This window comes from Notechis scutatus, chromosome 1, assembly GCF_049901735.1.
Source record: "Notechis scutatus isolate UNSWTSFEM ecotype Mainland chromosome 1, rNotScu1.2, whole genome shotgun sequence".
NCBI lineage: Eukaryota > Metazoa > Chordata > Lepidosauria > Squamata > Elapidae > Notechis > Notechis scutatus.
The window spans coordinates 172496477-172516087 of record NC_142009.1 but is presented as its reverse complement, the minus strand read 5'-3'; the positions used below and the strand labels follow the sequence as shown (position 1 = coordinate 172516087).

Below are 19611 nucleotides of genomic sequence, written 5' to 3'. Positions count from 1 at the left end.
TCTGGGGGTCCCCATTGAATTCTACCCCTAAGGGCAGGACCTTTCTCTGCAGTTGTATGTCTCTGGGTTGGGGCGGGTTAATCCCCTGCTCTGGGGCGAGAAGGGGTCAGGTACCTGGTAAGGCTGCTGGTCCTTCAGCTTGTTCCACTGCCCGATCATTCTCAGCTGGATCAGGGGTGACGGCTTGGGTTCTTCCAACTTCTGGTTCCCTCACTCTCCTACGTTGGCGACCCAGTCCATCCCTCACATTGAGGTCTTCCAGGGCTTCCCTCATGAGGCGATTTATGTACCGTTTCAGTCGGTCATCTGCCAGCGGTTTCTTGACCCATTCTTCCTGATCAGATAGGGCCTCCAGTTCCAATTTCCACCCATGTTTACGGTTACCCCGGGTGACGGTTACTCCCTTGGTTCTTCCATCCCAGCTGTCTCTCTTTCCTAGGCCTATAGACCACCAGGGCTTTGTGGAATTTTCGCTGGCAGCTTCACTGTCTTCAATGGGGTACACCAAGTCAGTGTCTGGTTGGGGAGTTGTCGAAGTTTCTCCCCAGCATTCAGCTTCCCCTTGCTCCTTGCTATATTCAGACATTTTTGCAGGGTCCCCTCGATAGAGTGAAGTTTTTATTAAAAAAAAAAAAAATTCCTCTCTGGGTTGACTTCTATTGCAGACTCTGCTTTATGTAAGCACTGGACTTTTTCCCTTCAACCGAAAAGAATCAACTTCTGAAAGCTAGATATTTCAAAAGGAATCCTTTATTGAAAGGGAGTGAATACCAGCACTAGTCAAAGCAGAGTCTAAGATGTTTCCAGGCATACAGTAATAAAAGGAGTTCGAATCCCTCCCCTTATTTAAATGTGGATTTAGTCAAACAAAGAACCAACATGTTAATTCCCCCCTCTCCTTCTCTGGGATCTTAGGAGAGTTCCCAGGGGTATCTTCCAGAGCTGGAATTTTTATGGTCCCATCTCATCTTGTTATCTCTTCAAGAGGTGACAAGTTTCTAGACATCTGGCTCCAATCCTCCAGTTGTATATCATGTGCAAGTTATACAGAATCAATATAAGATTTAATATATTCAGGTTACATCAAAAAGGATTAATTGTATCAACTCCCCCCCCCCTTCTTCTTCCATTGAAGAATGGCAGATACACGGATCTGACAGCCAGTTAATAACAGCAACATTTCAGCCATCTTTTGACTCCAGCTCAGTTTCTTGACTATTGTAACTTCAAGGATCTTGAAGAGCTTAAATTCAACTTTGAATTGCAGCAGTCTGTAGTAGCAATTCTGATATGTGAAGAAAAAATTATATTGTTGGCAGGAACTAAATTGTCATTTAACAGATTGCAAGATAACATTTTGGGATCATTGTTTGAAGAATTCCTTTGCTAAGAAGCGATAGAGAAATTTCAGATCCATGATAAATGTAAATTATCAAAAACAAAACAAAAATAAAATGTGAACACAGTAGAATTGCATTTGGGTTACTATGTAATGGTAATGTGCAAACACTAAGGTTATGTTGCAGTCCTGGAGTTCTTTAGAGATAGGCGCATTAATGGGAATGGAACAAGGGAAAAGTACAGAGTAAGTAGAACAATAAAAATTATATAAATAAAGGCTCTGGAAGAGTCCAAGAACATATGTATTGTGGTGTGACTAACAAAGACCCATTACCTAAACCTTTCTGATTTTTTCCTTACCAAATATGTGTACTCAAGAATTGGGATATCAATGGCTGCAGAACAAAAATGGAAATTATACATTTAATATATTAGAGAGAAGTAGTAAACATTGGAATAAGAATTAAATATAAGAAGGGGATTTGTTATGCTATTATGTATGGATAGAGTATGGATATTATGTATGGATAGAGTATGGATATTTGAATATGTATAAATTGTAATTGTTGTTGCACAACATTATTTGTACCGATACATTGTTTAATCAAAAGATGGATTGTTTGTATATAATAAAAATAAAAAATAGAAAAGAACTGGGATAAAAGTTTTAAATCAGAGTTTTATGGGAATATTGTATAAAGCTAATTCATCCTGTCTGAAGTCTCTGGATTTATTCACAATCAATGCATTAGAACAGGGGTCGCCAACCTTTTAGACCACAGGGACCACCAAACTCGTAATTATAAATCCCATGGACCACATCCAGCATGCCGCTTGCTGAAGCTCCTGGACTCCCACTGATGGGATGGGGTCCTTCAGGCACTTAGCTTGGCTGCCTGTTTCTGCAACCTTATATACTCAGAGTCATTTGGACCCGTTTCCCACAGAAAACAAAACACTGGGATTTCTCTTGTATCTCTTTCCCTTCCCTCCCTTTCTCCCTCTTTCTCCCCCCCACCCCCGTCCCTGGGGGTGGGGGGAAGGGAGCCTCTGAACTGTGCTGGGTGGTGGGAATCTGATGTCTGGAGGCCGACAAGCCACGGGCTGTAGATGGCTGGTGGGGTGGTAGGACTACAGGGGATGATACTGGTGGCAGATGGACTGAGGCACGTGGGGAGGGAGGGTAGCACGCAGATCACGACATTGGAGCCCTTCCCAGGTGTTCCCTGGCCTGCGAGGGAGTGGAGATGGGGGGAAAGGAATCTCTGAACTTGTGTTGCATCCTGCCTCTGCGCATTGAGGAGGCTGAACAATGCCCAGCAATGCCCTCAGGTGAAGATGTTGCGAGAGGGAGGCTCAACCCTTACCCTCAGGATCAGCAAAGTGCTCACCACCCCTCTGGCACCCGCCAAGCTTCCTCCTTCCCACTGGGCATGTGAGCGCTTCTGGCGAGGAGGAAGAGAAGCACGATGGGAGGAGGCTTGGTGGCACCCGTTGCAGACACAGGTGCACTGCGGACCACCAAAATTTTCTCACGGACCACCAGTGGTCCACGGACCACTGATGGGCAACCTCTGCATTAGAAGACCAATACCAGTTAAAGAAACGCCAGCTGTGATTTTACATTGTTGAGTTATATAGTAATAATTTGTTAAATTTGTATGTCGTCTGACTCTCAACTCTAGGTGGCTTTTGTCCCTTTGTAAATGAAGTAAATTGAATACTTTGCAGAGTCCACTCCCCCAAGCCAACTGCTGATTTTTTTAATGAAATCCATGAGCTAGTGTTTAATGATGTGCTTCATTTTTTTTTTAAATATAAAAGGTGTCCTTTTTGAAATCATTAATAGAAAGTTCAACAAAATGCTGTTTCTGAAATGAACATTTCCTAAACATATCCAGCAATGAGCACAACTAGATTTATTTTCCCTCCAGTGTCCTTGAGAGTTTCCACAGTGTGAGTTGGTGGTAAAGGACTATGGCTTACAATTGATGTGCTGTAAGAGATCCATAAAGGTTGTTCATACCTTGCAAAAACCCTGCTCTCTGCTATTATGCACCTATTATTCCATGAAGGGATGGGAGGAGAGACAATGACTTCCCAAACCTGTTTGAATGAAAACATCTGGCCACTGCCACCTGCACAGTGATCTGGCTCCTGCCTCCCAGCTGAAAACATTGCATTTTTAAAAAAGTTAATTATAGGATTAAAATGTATTTTTGAAAGACACAATCTGTTTTCCTGCCTAAAATTAGTATTTTCTGTAATTTGCAATGCTTTAATCTAAAAAAGTCCACAAAGCTCAGTAAAAACATACAAATTAAGCTTCTTTTCAGGCAAGCGAAAGACTGCACCCCTCCAGTCATACTCCAGTCTCTCTTCTGAACATGCTCAGAACTGCTACCATTCGAATTTATTTTCTCCAGGAGAATGAAGGTTAAAAGTCCATATGAACATCTGAATTCTGCCCATGAGGCTGTATCTAGCCAGATACACTGGCACTGTATTTTGGGAAATAGGAAACAATTCTATCATTCATTAAGAGACTAGCCATAGGTCCATTTTTAAAATTTAATTGGCTTCAAACCTTGTTATATACAAAGCTAATTTGACAATCATTTTATGTACAAAATATGCAAGCATTTTAAAAAGGTTTAAATTACAAATCCTACAAAGTGCAATTTTTAAAACATTTCTCACCATGTTGTACAGAAACCAGTTCACTGTTAGCTAATATACATACATACAAGCTTAAAATCATTAAACGTTAAATAGAATATTATTTAATCTTAAAAGCACCAGAAATAAAGAAAAGATATTGCACAAAAGATTGAGAGCTAGGTTTTAACATTCCATGATGGCTAGGTAAAATTTAATTATATCAAAACACTTCCATCTAAAATTTGAAGGCATTTTTGGCATTTAAAGTCAAGATTGTATTATTAGAATAATCAGCATTAGATTATTTGCCCTCATATATAGAAGGCTTCGTGTTCTTTTTACTTTTAAGTGTGATGTTTTAAGCAAATGCAGAGGTACTGGTTAGGTGTAATGTTGCTATAATGTGCTATCCTCTGACTGTTCAGCATAAGCACAGTCCTGGAAAAACTGAGCAAATATTTAGAAAGGGTTGTTGTTGTTTTTAAAAAAGCCTGATTTAAATACTGAGAAATATTAATCCTGCACTTTTCTGATATTCAAATGTATGACACTTGTAAGAAAACATTAAAAGTTAATTAATATACTAAGAGTCTTTTTTCTAAAGACAGCCAAGATAGCAAGCATCCATCCATCCAGTTACTAGGTATCAAACTCAATTCAAAGGCACCAGTTAGAGCACCAGTGGGAACACCAGTCAGAAGAATACCACAGAATGCATATGTATAATTTTCAGATTTAAGCCCACAATCATTCCCACCATGCTCTGGTCCTAGGCATGTCTCCTTGGAACTAGGGAGACAGCTAGACATGAGTGTTGCAGACACCTGCTCCCAACAAAATATTTGAGCCAAGATAACAGAGATTGATTGACTGATTGATTCTGGGGCCTCCCTCACATGCTATGGAACATCATCAATTCTGTAGTATCTTTGGAAACAAAATGTGAATTTGTATTATAGTGTTTTAGTACACCATTGAATCTATTTTTAGAGTTGATTCCCATAAACAACATCTTACAAAAAGGAAATATTAATTTGCATTATTTTTTTGGGGGGTGTCATTCTCTATACTAGTAAATTATCACCAAAACTAATGCAAATTAATATTTGCTTTTTGTAAAATGTTGAGAGAATGACACCTGATATTTCATATATTTTTGTTACAACAGATATTAAATCCATTTTGAGACACTTTCTGCATCCTAAAAGAAGTACATGAATAACTATATAAAATACAGTTACTAAAACAAGAGTTAAAATTACTAATTGTCAAAACTATTCTTAGCCTTATATAGCAAAGAGCCCAGAAAATCTTTTGCACATCTTGAATAAATAAATAATCATAGCGCATTTAGAAAGGACATTTGGATGGCTTCCGCTACCAGATTTTAATAAAAAACCATTTTTAAAATGTGGTTATTTTTGAATATACACTAACATTTCATTTTTTAAATTATAAATTATCTCCAAGAAACCAAAATGTTCTGTAGGCTCTGGTAAATAGCTGAGAAATTTCTAGCAAGAGGCTTTTTGAAGCTCATATAAGAGAGCTTTATATAGAAAATATACATTATTTTCCTGGAATGGATGTCTTCTAATTGGCTCACTTGAAATCTCTCTGAAATTTTAAACACATTTCAAAATATATACATATCAAATATACAATTGCAAAACCATTAATATAATGCCCTAGAATATCCTTTACATGCAGTCCATATTTAAATCTAGCATCTAGATGCTTTTACAGAAATGGTTCAGTCTGCAACATTGATGAATAATCTTTCAGTTTTTAAATTCTCACAACCCAACTTCACGTCAAAAACATCAAATGCTTTTTGATTATCTTTGGTAATGCTAATGTTTTCTATTCCAACTTTCTCATACATCTTTTAACATATTTTGAAGTTCAATCTTGTGTGACCTTTCGTTAGACTCTTCTATAAGATTGTTGAAAAAGTCAAGTCAACTTTCAGTAGAGCTCCTGGTGACTTCATAGATATATCTATATCACTTTCTTGGCAACAATTCAGAAATAGCTTGCAGTTCCCTTCTTCTGGGCTGTGCTTTCAACTTCCTTATCTACTTCACAACTCTGGAGTTCCCACAACTACTTCCATCTATGTACTAAACAGTCCAGACTCTGCTTAACTTTAAGATTAACCCCAAGTCTGCTTTTTGCCCACAATTATTTTACACTCAAAATTAGTAAAATATAACATTTTTCCAGAACATTCTGCATATCTCCTTAAATATTAGTTCCGTTAACTTCAATTAGTCTTATCCAAGGAAAAGATTGAAGCTTAGACTACAGAAAGATATTTAAAAATGTATGTATCTAAGCAGAATAAAAGACAATACAGTCTTTGAAGAAATAATAATAAAAATGAATGATCTGTATCGGTGATACAGTCTACAAAATTTCAACCCAAAATTAAGGGTTAACTTTTCTTGTGTTTCTCTTGTAGTTCAACTTTTGAGCCTCAAAGGAACCAGGAGAAAGTTATAAATCCACCTCCATAAGGTGTATATGGCACACTAGAATATTCATGTACTCTGCTCTTGATAAGCCTGCAATTTTTCTTACAACAGTGAACATAAAAAGGTATTATAACAAAAAGATGTTTTTCACTTGAGGAATCAGAAAATTGTCAACTCAAAGACTTTGCAACCAAGGCTAAAACTGCATCATTTTCCCATTACACAATTGCCTATATTTAACATCCAATTTGTTTAAAAATAAACCCTCAGGATTACAATTCACACTGTGCAAAATAAAACCTGGAGAAATACAGAGAAGATATATATTTGTAGCATCTCTTATTTACATTTTCCAGCACTGAAATAATTTGTACAGTTAAGAAATGTTATTATACCATAATTCTGCATAATTCAGTTATAAAAATGATTACCATTTACAGCATAGAACTGGTAGCTCTTTCAGATGTGTAAGATGAGATTCAATCATGTGTATATACACTGGCCCTTAAAGAACCAAGCAAAGCTGCTAATCTACCATTTTCTGACCAAAAGAACTATCTATACATGGTATCTCCCTCTCCCTGCTATTGCAAATGTAAAATCAGGAGGACTATCCCAATGTTTTTATGCATGGAGTACATTAATGTATTAATACTCAAATTTAATATTTAGCAGGAAAAATGGTTTCAGTTACCATTTAATAATACTGAATCAGATACCCTGAAGAATGAAACTTCTGTGCTAAATCCCACAAAATTAAGAACTCATCTGTTGGTCCTCTATTTTTGTCATTTATGTTCATATATTAACCATTCAACTTGCACCTTCAACCTGTTCAACAGATCTACTTTCAGAAAGCTGACTTCTGAGTACAGCAAATTGCACTGACAGCCACCCATTTCCCACCTTAAATAGGTGAGTTTAAATAAATTTCTCTTTCAGTTTCCAAGAGCTAGAAAGGCATTGGTTTTTTTAAAAAATAATTGTTTTGTTGATTTATATAGTTAAATAATGTATAGAGACATTGACCAAGATCCAGAAGACTCCTTTTGTCAAGGAGGACATAAAAACTAGATCTCTAATTCTTTTTTGGCATGACAGCAACTACTTCTCCAGTGGCCAAGGCCACTTTGAACACAAACTGTGAATTCTATTATGCCAAAACAGCAGCAGGTTATGTAAAGGAGGGTACAGAATAACGTTATAATGAATAGCCACATAATTACTGATTCGGACATTTATGTCCAACTGTCAGTAATTACAAGCAAATTTAGTGACTGTCAAAATATTTTACATTGTTGATAGTTGTTAAATCTACTGGTTTGTCATATGTCAGTTAAATTTTCAGCATTCACTTTAAAATACAAACATATACACCCATACTTACAATCTGTCTGTCTGTCTGTCTGTCTGTCTGTCCATTTATCTATCTGTGTATCTATCTATCTATCTAATCTCACAATCAGTGGTGGTATTCAGCAGGTTCTGACCAGTTCTGAAGAACTGGTAGCGGAAATTTTGAACAGTTTGGAGAACCAGCAAATACCACCTCTGACTGGAGATTTTACAGTATCCTTCCCCTGCCACGCCCACCAAGCCACGGCCACAGAACCAGTAGTAAAAAAAAATTGAATCCCACCACTGCTCACAATGTGTTTAAAAAGATTGAATTAGCTTATTGCTTCTACTTCACACAACAAAATAAGTGTTGTATACTAATATACATATATGCCTGTAGAAATTGTGCTGTAGTTGCAATATAACTGAGAAAGTTGGGAGGCATGATTGGAAGATTAAATAAATGTATGAATCCCAAAAGATGATAGTAGCAGATATCACATGGAATCTTGAGTATTATATTCAGTTTCTCCAGATGAAATCTGACTGATCCGTTTGCTTGAACCCCACAATTTTCGGGAGAGTTGGCCAGCACGCATCTGTTTAAAGTAAGCCAGAGACACAAAAAGGAAGGGGAAAGTGGGATAAGGGGGATAAATTAAATAAAAACTTCAGATGGTTCTACAGAAGCGCAGACAGCAAAAGATAGAGCACATATACACAACACAACGGCAATTTATTTCTAAAGTATTTCAGTGTTTGGACAATCCTAAGGAAAACAAATAGAGGGCACAAAGTGGAATTCTCTCAAATACATTGTTAAAGAGTCAAATTGTCAAGTGATTTTAAAGAGGCATCCTTGAATGCCCTAAAAAGCTTTGTAGGCTGAAGAAAACAGAATTTATATATCAAGATTATGGTGCCTTTTGTCGCTATTTGGTTTTAAAATATAAACAGAAAAGAACTTCTATAAAACAATCAATTTTGTTTAAGGTTGCAAACTGAACAACCTCACTAGGCAGTCTTCTAAATATGTTTCGGAGCTAACGCTAAATGAACACATAGTCTTTACACCATATGTTTAGAGGTAAAACACTTGACAATGTTTGAAAAATAACAGCAAAAACAGGGAATGGAAGAAGAAAATTATTGTGGTGGGAAACCTATACATTAATCTTAATCAGTGCAAACAGTTAGTGTTAAATGATGCAATTTATAATGCAATAAATAAGTAAATAAATAAGAAAGACTCAAAACCTAGGTCAGCAATCAAATGACCTGGCTGGGTTGTGCAATTAAAGGCATACTAGTTTTGTGGTAAACAACACACATCTTTTTGGCAAGTAAATAATTTAACTAATCATGATAATAGTGCAACATTTCAAAGTCTGACTTTGAATGAAGTCAAAGGTTGACTTTACCTTGACAACTTGAACTAAGAGAGTGAATGGCTTAGATATGTTATAACCTGGATATTCCAGAGATTTGAAAAGGGCTTAGACACCTCCCCCAATGTAACACTTGAGAGACAGCCTGCAAAGTTTTTATATCGTCCTCAATAAAACTAATAAGCATCAGTCATTTCCTGGTTTCTTCTGAAGAGGTTAATGCAGAGGTTTGCTTGAGTTAAGAAAATACTAGTAGGCATCTCTCCGAAATTAGGAGAATCATTTTCACAGACGCCATAATGCAGTATTCCATCAGCTCAGAAAGCCCAGTGGGTCATTGAAGGGCTTTGCTTCACTTGGTCTAGAAAATATTTTGGTGATATCCCTTTTGTGCTGTAGACTAAAGGAAATGCCCAATAAACACTGTATAATTTTAGTTGGCATCCAAGTAGTTTGCATCCACTCCGAGGATGAGAAGCAGTGCCCTTTGCATAAATCTAATTAACAACAAAAAGATGGATCTGTAATAGCATTTTTTTTAAAAAATGGAGTAGGAATGCAGCTAAGCAAAGCCACAATGGTTCCAAAGTAGCCCACTGTTGTCTATTCAGTGCTCTTCTAGAAGCTAATGTCATTCATTTTAAACAGTGGTGACAGGTTAATGTTGAGAATTAAGTATTAAATGGCAGGTGGCACTAAGCAGGTTCACTCCAGTTAGAAAGCACTCTTAGACATTCAGGCTAAGTCAATAAAATTTGTATGTTAGTTCAGCACCTTTCCCCCTGTGGGTTCCCCTCTACATTCCCTCTTTTTGTTGCATCAGTCCTGTTAAAGAACCTCTAAGAATGTCTTGGGAATTATTTCTTTCCTTTTGAAAGGTCAAATTTGCTTTGAAGTTTGCCCTGCCACAGAAGTGATCGCTTGCTCAGCCGGAAAGCAGAAATAAATGAGCTTCCCATTGTTCGGTAGATAAAGTTCTTGATGGTAGGTTTTACCTCTGCTGGCTTTCCAACACCAATGATAATCAACTTGCCATCATCGAGACCCACCAGAATGTGGCTGAACTCTTTGGTAACAGAGACACAGTGAATTGGCAGCCGCATGGCTAAAGGGGAGGAGCTAAGGCTCAGGCTGAAATAAAGAAATAACAAACATTGATTATTTACAGCAGACCAAAAAGCACTAAATGGGCAATTTATATTAAAAGATAGAAATTGCTGACATCTACCAGCAAGTCTTATGAAGCATTATGTACTGAGTTTCTAATTTGACACCTGTATCTAGGACATGGTGCACTACTCAAACAAAAAATATAACTTGTTTCTGTTCCCAATTGGCTGATACAAGGGAGTTCACTGAAAATCGAATAACTGTTATTGATTGGATTCAGATTCATGCTAAATAAAGCTAGTTGTGCAACATCTGCTCTTGACAGTACTTGTATCTCTCCCCCCACCCAATTTCTCAGAATTCTCCTCAAAAATGGTGTTTTGGTGTAGTGTGCGTTTGTATGAACTACAGAAGGAAATTTGGAATGGACAGTTGTCAACAATTAACCAGAAGTACCCAGCAGAACTAGAAAAGTAGCCACAGCAACTACCACAATATAACATGAAATAACGAACTCCACAACTTACAACCATTCATTTACTGACCATTCAAAGTTACACTTTGAATTTTATAAATTGTACTGAAAAAAGTGATTTATGACAATTTTTCACACTTATTACTGCTGAGAAGCTTCCCTATGGTCAGGTGATCAAAATTCAGATGCTTGGCAACTGGCATGTATTTATGACAGCTGCAGTGTCCCAGGGTCATATGTTCATCTTTTGTAACCTTCTGACATAAGAAGTCAATGGGGAAACCAGATTCACATAACAAGCATGTTACTAACTTAACCACAGCAGTGATTCACTTAACAACAGTGACAAGAAAGGTTGTAAGATGGGGCAAAACTCACTTAACAACTTTCTTGCTCAGCAACATAAATTTTGGATTCAACCGTAGTCGTAAGTTGAGGACTACCTGTATTCACTACGGCTCTGTCTAAACGTTTAGAGTGGAAAGACAAAAAGGACAAAACAGTAGTGACCAGCAATAAAACACAAATCAGGAAGTTGGCTCAGATTCAGATAAATTGTTTCCTGATATTCCGAAGCATGATTAGTAGTTAAAGGAATCATAAGAGCTCAAATTCGTAAACAGCACATAACTAACCAGCAAGGAATTAATTTGCTTCTTAGTATTCAGCATATGAGATTCCTTCTATATAAACAATAATAGTTGGTGGAGGAGGATCATAGACTATGAATTGAGAACTGCTGATTGATCGTAGGCCCTCAAGGACTGAAGTTGTCAACATTACAAGTCATTGGAAACTTCTTTTTCAAGCTTCCCTTTACCTGTAGAGATCTCTTATGGAGAGAAATCCCTGTAGACTCCCTATTACAATATACTCTCCAGTCACACAAAGATCCGACACTTCTTCCTTCAAGCTCTCAGAGCCCAAATACTTCCCATTCACAGAGTAGAGATGCAATGCATTCTTATCCTGGGCAGAAAATCAAAGAAACAATAAGAGAGGGAAAAGCCTTGAGCAACAACATTTCCCCATATAAATTTTAAATTCTGTAATAGTATTTTTTGTAGCACCATTATAAAAAGAAGCTGCCATGGCATGTAATCTCTCTTCAGGGTTTTGAATTTACATAAAATTTACATATACAAGTGTGGGAATATGTCTAGGTTATCAAATTTTGTAGATAGGGTGTAAGTTAGGGGTTGTTAATTTCAGATCCCATGGAAATTAAAATTTTGTATATGAGAATACAAAATCTTACAAAATGTGGTGACTTTGTGAAATTCTACCCATTTTTTTTAAGCAAATTTTATTAATTTCAAAGACAAACAAATCATCATCAACCATTACATATTTGAACCTTTTTCCATTATAAATTTTACAAGTCAGATAAAACCTTATTTTATACAATACAATTCTATTTTAAGCCATTTCCATATGAGCATAAAAATACCTCTTATCCAATTTCTCTTTACTTCTCTTTACTCTTATTCAATTTCACTATTATTATTTCATCTATTTCTTTCTGACTTGATTACCATTATTCTCATTCTGTATTTCTACAAGGTTTTATTAATACTCTCAAAAACATAAACACACAACAACCAAACATATAAAAAATATTTTAGGAAAGTAACTCGGCCCCAGGTACCTCTCTCTATATGGGCTTCAATTATATTCATGCTCATCTTACATATCATTACCTATTTTGTTTACCATTCTATATCTTCTATATAAGCTTCTCCACACATTTCACTCTTCATAATTCTATCTTATTTAATCCATCTTAATTTAAATCATTATATTTGTATCTTTTGCCCATTCTTTATTATCCCTCTATCTCATTCCTTATAAAAAAAAAGAATTTCTCCTGAAATCACTAATCAGAGTATGATGCCTTTCTATCCTCCCCCTAAATTAATTAGATTAACATTTAAAATAACACCTAATACCCAATCTGATTCTGCTTGGTACATTCTATCTACTAATTTTTTTCTTTTAATAACAATAAAAACAAAGTGATAAATCCAAAATGATTAAATACATAGTTAAATAATAAATCTAAATATTAAATCTTATAACATTCCCATTGCCTTTCCCTTTAATATTTTATTACATTTTAAAATCAATCATTGTTAAACATTTCAACATTTTAATTTCTTATTAACTCTTAAGCCATTCTAATTTTCTATTTCTAATACAGATGTTACAATACCATCTTATGTACCTTGCAAAATCTTTTTAAGGAAATTGTACTTTACCCTTTGTCCCTAAAAAAATTCCTCTTTTCCCATCTAATTTCAAAACTTTGTGGCTTTTCTCTGCCTTTCCCCTTTCTTTCTTCCCCACCAAATCTTCCTACCCCCTTCTTCTAGCCTCTGCCTTGCTGGCATCCCTTCTCTGTTGTGTTCCCTTTTTCTTTTGTTTACTATCATTATCTTTATTTTGCATCTTATTTTTCTCTTTCTTAAATGTTTTTTTAGATCTTAAGTCCTTCATTTTCCTCGCTTTCTTCCTTCCTTCTTTCTTAGTTAAATTTTGGAATTCATTAAAGATGGCGTCTTCATCTTCTTCTTCATGTTGTTCTTCTGCCTCCATCTGTTGTATTGTTTGTTGATAGTTAACCAGCGCCATTTCTAAAAATAGGAAGGCTTTTTCCATACCATCTTTACCGGCTGCTTTTGTTTGCTCATATTCTTCCCTCAGTTCCTCAAAAGAAAAAGCCATTATAGATTTTTTCTTTTCTTTTCTTTTCTTTTTTCCCTCTTTCTTCTTACACCAACCAAGATATTTCAAAAAAAAGTAAAACAATCCCAAGATCCACAATCCTCAATCAATCCAAGCCAAGACAAAATTCTCCCTTTCTCTTCCAGGGGTAGTATCAGACAAAAGAAAAAAGAAAGTCCAAATCTGTATTTTGAAGCCTTATTGGAGTTCTATTTCTGTCTTCAAATCCTTAAGGCATCTCCTCCAACAAAATCAAACCAGATGAATATATTTTTTGTCCTCTCCCTTCCGACTTATCCCATAAAACTAGTTTTACCTGAAAAAAACAGGTTTCTCAATGTCCACTTATTAATTCCGTTGGGAAGGAGAGTAAACTTTCCTTTCAGCACCACCAAACTGCCGCTTTTTTCCTCTTCTAGAAGGTATCATTCAGAAAGTCATAATTTTCAGGAGTTTTGTTAAATATGTCTTAGAGTCCTGGGAACCAAGAAAAACTTTCTCTTTTCAAAAACTTTCTCCACTTCCTCCTGCGCATTCTTACCCGGCTGCCAGCTTCTTTGTGGCGGCCATTGCGGACCGCCGCTGCACCGTCTTGGGAAAAGGGGGTTCTGCCGGCCGGGAGGGGTCTGCAACACCCCCAAACCCCTCTCCGGATCCCCCTATCTTCAGCTGCCCCTGCAGGGCAGCCTAGCTCCGGACCCGTCCGGATCGGAGCACCAAAAGCGGCTAGCGCAGCAGGGATCGCGCAGCTTCGCGAATCCCTGCCGCTCGCGAAGCCGACAAACCGGAAGTCCGAAATTCTACCCATTTTTTAATTGGGAGAGTATGACTGTATTTTAGTCTGCAGAGGACATGCAAATAAAAAGTTACCAACATTTACAGAAAAGTGAATGTTACAGAATATCAGTTGCAGAACTGATTACATTCAAGAAAGAGTAGATATGAAAGGCTAAAATCTACTAAGAGTCTCTACAACTTGGCAACTGGGCTCCACCTCTAAATTCTTTTTTTTCCCGAAAACAATTTTATTGATTTTCTACAAACAAACAAGACAAACAAAACATTAAAACATCAACTCTCTTATGTACGTACAGTGTGTCGGTTGGTTCATCGATTTTGTGCATTCATTTCGTAGTCTCAATTACAGTTATATTACATAACAACTCATATTGTCAATCCAAAATTATATATCCTAATATCGCTATTAATAAATCATTTGACTATATTTTTAATCATTCGTGCTTTATGAGAGAACAATACTTTAAACAGTTTATTCTATAACAAATCATATAATCATACCAAATCTATCCTAAAAACACTTTATAGATATAATGTCAAATAACATAGGCAAAATAAAAAATAAAAGTATTCCTTGCTATCTAACTTTCTAAATATTCTATTATCGTATTTTATCATCTAGCCACTGATAAAAAAGATCCCAAATTTCATAAAATTGTTTATCCTCTTGCTCTCTAATTTCAAATGTCAATCTACTCATCTCAGCACATTCCAATATTTTCTTAATAATTTCCTCCTGTGATGGTATTTTCTCATTCTTCCAGTTTTTAGCAAATACAATCCTAGCCGCTGTTAACACATTTACAATCAGGTATTTCAAATCTTTACTATATGTATCTGGTAAGATTCCCAATAAAAAGAACTCCGGTTTCAAATCTATACGTTTTTTTGTCATTTTTTCCAACCACATGCGAATTTTAGTCCAATATTTTTTAGCGTCCTCACAAGTCCACCACATATGGTAATATGAGCCAGGTATCTGATGACATTTCCAGCATTTTTCAGATTTGTTCTTGAACATTCTTGCTATTCTTGTCGGGGGAAAGTGCCACCTGTAAAACATCTTATACAAATTTTCCTTATATGCTGTTGACATTGTCATTTTATAATTTTGAGACCACAATTTTTGCCATTTCTCTAAATCAATCCCATATCCAAAATTCTTCCCCCAAACAATCATAGTTTCTTTAACTTGTTCTTCTTCTAATTTAATTCCCAGTAAATAACCATATAATTTTTTAATCACCTTCTCATCAGTACCCATCAAAATCTTATCTAGATCAGTCTGTTTATCATAGAATCCCTCTGTTTTAGAATCTTCATCATACCTTGAATGTATTTACACATATGAAAACCAATTCATTTTTATACCTTGTTCCTCTAAACTTTGTATTGATTTAAGTTCACCCTTTTCATCCAATAGTTCCCCATATCTAACTGTTTGTTCCTTCTTATAAATTATAGGATAGGAAAATGCTTCAATGGTCGATAACCAAACTGGAATTTTCAAATAACATTGTCTTTTTATCTTCTCCCAGTTTAACCACAAAGACTCCCGTATATAATGTCTTCTAAAATAACCCTGTGTTTTAGTTCCCTTATACCATAAAAAAGCATGCCAACCCAACAGCAAGTCATGACCTTCTAATGTCAACAGTCTAGTCTTTCTTAATGTTATCCATTCCTTAACCCACATCAAACTTGCAGCTTGATAGTACAATTCCCAATTGGGCAGACCAAAACCTCCTCTAATTCTAGCATCTTGCAAAAGCTTTAGCTTTATTCTCGCTTTCTTACCTTGCCATATATACTTCAACATAATTTTATTTAAATCATCAAAATAGTCTTTTCCGAGCCTAATTGGTATTGTTTGAAAGAGAAATAGGATTCTAGGTAAAATATTCATCTTAATTGTTGAAATTCTCCCTATTAATGACAATTGCAAGTTTTCCCATTTCTTCAAGTCTATAGCTATCTGTTGTTTAAGTTTAATATAATTATTCTCTTTTAATGTGCTACATCTTGCTGTCAAATGTATCCCCAGATACTTAACCTTATTCGTAACTTGGATTTTCAGCAGGTCTGCCAGTTCTTCTCTTTGTCTCAGTAGCATGTTCTTTGTCAAAATCTTTGTTTTGTCTTTATTTATTTTCAAACCAGCCACCTCACCATATATCTCTATCTTTTCCAATAACTTTGGAGCTGTTTCTAACGGATCTTCCAAAATAAAGACTAAGTCGTCAGCAAAAGCTTGCAGTTTAAATTCTTCCTTTTAATTTTCATTCCTTTTATGCTTTTATCATCTCTAATATTTCTATTCAACACTTCCAAAGTCAATACAAATAGCAAAGGAGATAGGGGACATCCTTGTCTTGTGCCTTTTCTTATATTAATAAAATCTGTAAGTTCTCCCTCCATCATTACCTTTGCTGTCTGTTTATTGTATATGGCTTCTATTGCTTTGACAAATTTTCTGGCAAAACCCATCTGTTCCAATAGTAATAACATAAATCTCCAGTTCACGTTGTCAAATGCCTTTTGAGCATCTAGAAATATCAAAGCCATTTGCTTTTCAGGATGTGCCTCATAATATTCCAAAGTATCCAAGATTACTCTCATATTATCTCTAATTTGTCTCTTTGGCAGAAATCCATTTTGATCTGGGTGAATAAAATTATTTAAGTATTTTTTAAGTCTTTCTGCTAAAATTGAAGCAAAAATTTTATAGTCTGCATTTAATAGAGAAATAGGTCTATAGTTCTTAATTTGCAGTGGATCAGCCTCTTCTTTTGGAATAAGTGTAATATAAGCCTCTGACCATGTTTTAGGTATCATCTTCTTTGACATAGCTTCATTCATAACTTCAAGCAATGGAATGCTCAATGATTCTTGAAATGTTTTATAGAATTCTGCCGGAAGCCCATCTGGACCCGGTGCTTTCCCATTAGTTTCTTAAGTGCTTCAGTTAATTCCATCATTGTTATGTTGCTTTCTAGCATTTCTTCAATCTCTTTAGGCATCTTCGGTAGGTTAGCATTCTGTAAATACTGTTTAACTTTTTCTTCATCAATATTCTCTTGTTTATATAGTTGCCCATAAAAATCTCGAACAATTTCCTTTTTCTCCTTGTTACCATAACAAACTTGGCCTTTGATCATCTATTAACTTCAATATTTTTCTTGATTCTTTCTCTTTTCTCAATTTATACGCTAGCCATCTACCTGGTTTGTTTGCGTCTTCAAAATAATTCTGTTTAGCATTTCTAATTTTCTGCGCCAATTCTTCTTTCTCTATTAATTCCATTTTATGTTTAGTTATATCCAACTTCAATTTAATTTCCTTTTTCTGTGGCATTTTCTGTAATTCTTTTTCAAGTCTTTTATATTCATCTTCCAAGATCTTAGTAGCTTTCCTTTTCCTAATGTTCTTTCTTCTTATATAATCTATTATCAAACCTCTAACATATGCCTTCATTGTATCCCAAACATTCTGCAATGAAGTATCTTCTTTTTTATTTTCCCTAAAGAAAAAAACCAATTCTTTCTCCATCCATTGTGTAAAGTCTTTTTCCTTTAAAATAGTATTGTTTAACGTCCATCTCGATCTTTTTTTTTGTCCCTTCCATTTAATTGTCATTGGGCTATGATCTGCCCAAGTACTTGTTTCAATATTTGTTTCTTGAATATTAGATATTAATTCTGATGAGATCCAAATCATATCCAATCTGGACCATGATAAATGTCTATTTGAATAAAAAGTAAATTGTTTAGCTTTAACATTTCTTTCTCTCCAAATATCTTTTAAGGTTAATTCATCTGTCATTTTAAAAAAAGATTTAGGGAGAGTCTTTCTATTTTGCTTTGTTGTTGTTGCTATATAATTCAGTTTATTGTCCACAATTCCATTAAAGTCTCCCATCATAATTATATTAACATAGTCCAGCCCAGTTATTTTCATGTGTAATTTTTTATAAAATTCTTCTTGTGTATCATTCGGAGCATAAATTGCAATCAAGAGTATTTTTATATTATTGTCCATTATTTCCACCATTAATACTCTTCTGTCTTCATCCGTATAGATCAATTTTGCTGGGATGACCTCTTTAATGTATAGAACCACTCCTCTTTTCTTACATTGAGTCAAAGAAGTAAATATTTTCCCTAATTTTGGTTGTACTAACAATTGTTCATGTTGCTTTTTAATATGTACTTCTTGTAAACAAATTATATCAAATTTTAATTTCTCTAATTTATGAAAAGTTTTCCTTCTTTTAACAGCTGAATTAAGTCCATTTATATTCATTGTAATCAATTTTTTTCTTCCATGATTATGCTTTATATTTAGGTCTAACAGCTCTCGTGGATCTCACTTCACGCTGTTCTTTACTGTCCACCTGTCCACCTACTGCACCTTCCTCTTCTTCAATCTCCAATTGTTCCTCTTGAAACTCAATTAATGAGACCTCTTTCTCTGCCTCTGCTTCTCCCCTTCCAAAAAATTCTGCGTAGAAAAGTTTTGCTTTCTCAATTGAATCAATTCTATGTCTCTGTTCTTGCCACGTAAACATTAATCCTTCTGGAATCAGCCATCTATAATTCACTTCTTTATCCAATAACATTTTGGTCAGGAATCGATATTCTCTTCTCATCTCTCTCACTCTTCTGGGTATTTGTTTTAAAACCACAATCTCTTTGCCTTTGTATTTCAATATCTTCTCTCTTACAACTTGTAGTATTTGTGTTTTGATGGATTTTTTGGTAAATCTAATATGAACTTCCCTTGGTAGTTTATTTCTCATCGCATATCTTGTAAAGACTCGGTATACCTCATCTATTCCATCCATCATCTTTTCCTCTGTAATTTCCAACGCATCCGCCAAAATTTCTATCATTATCGCAGCCAAGTTTTCTCCTTTTTCTTCTTCTATATTTTGAAATCTGAGATAGAATTCTGACCTCTCCATCTCCCACCTCAACATCCCACTTTTATCTTGTTCAACCACTGTTAATCTGCTATCAATATTTCCAATCTTCTCCTCTCTTTGTGCACCTTCTTCCTCAATTTTTTGGAATCTCTCATCATACTTCGTCATCATTTGTTGAATATTTTCAATTTTTTCATCAGTCTTCCCTGTTCTTTCTTCAATATTCTCTATTCTTTGTTCAATGGCGTCTGATTTTATCTTGAGATCTTGGATTCCTTGCATAATCATCTGTAAAGTCACTTTTTCTTGTTCTTTATCTTGCTTCAACATTGTCTGAATCAAGCGTTGTCCAGCTGGTGGGGAGGCAGAGGTAGA

The 19611-nt window shown here is 35.4% G+C and overlaps 1 protein-coding gene and 1 long non-coding RNA gene across 9 annotated transcripts in view; one reads left to right on the top strand and one right to left on the bottom strand.

The window, feature by feature from the left end:
- The first annotated feature begins 3778 nt into the window (after nt 1–3778).
- Nucleotides 3779–19611, top strand: part of LOC148133098 (uncharacterized) — a 704593-nt gene continuing 688760 nt past the window's right edge. Inside the window, exon 1 of the long non-coding RNA XR_015746562.1 lies at nt 3779–7394. This is a non-coding gene — a long non-coding RNA (uncharacterized LOC148133098). The remainder of the gene's footprint in view (nt 7395–19611) is intronic.
- The window catches only part of NBEAL1 (neurobeachin like 1), a 146837-nt gene continuing 134682 nt past the window's right edge, over nt 7457–19611 (bottom strand). For 7 of the 8 annotated variants that reach the window (XM_087949723.1, XM_087949755.1, XM_087949760.1 and 4 more), the window contains 3 exons: nt 11611–11759; nt 10201–10336; nt 7457–8416 (listed from right to left, as the gene is read on the bottom strand). In XM_087949723.1, coding sequence (XP_087805849.1) covers nt 8315–8416; nt 10201–10336; nt 11611–11759 — 387 coding nt within the window. In that variant the 3' untranslated portion in view covers nt 7457–8314. The other variant, XM_087949747.1, reaches the window with a different exon arrangement.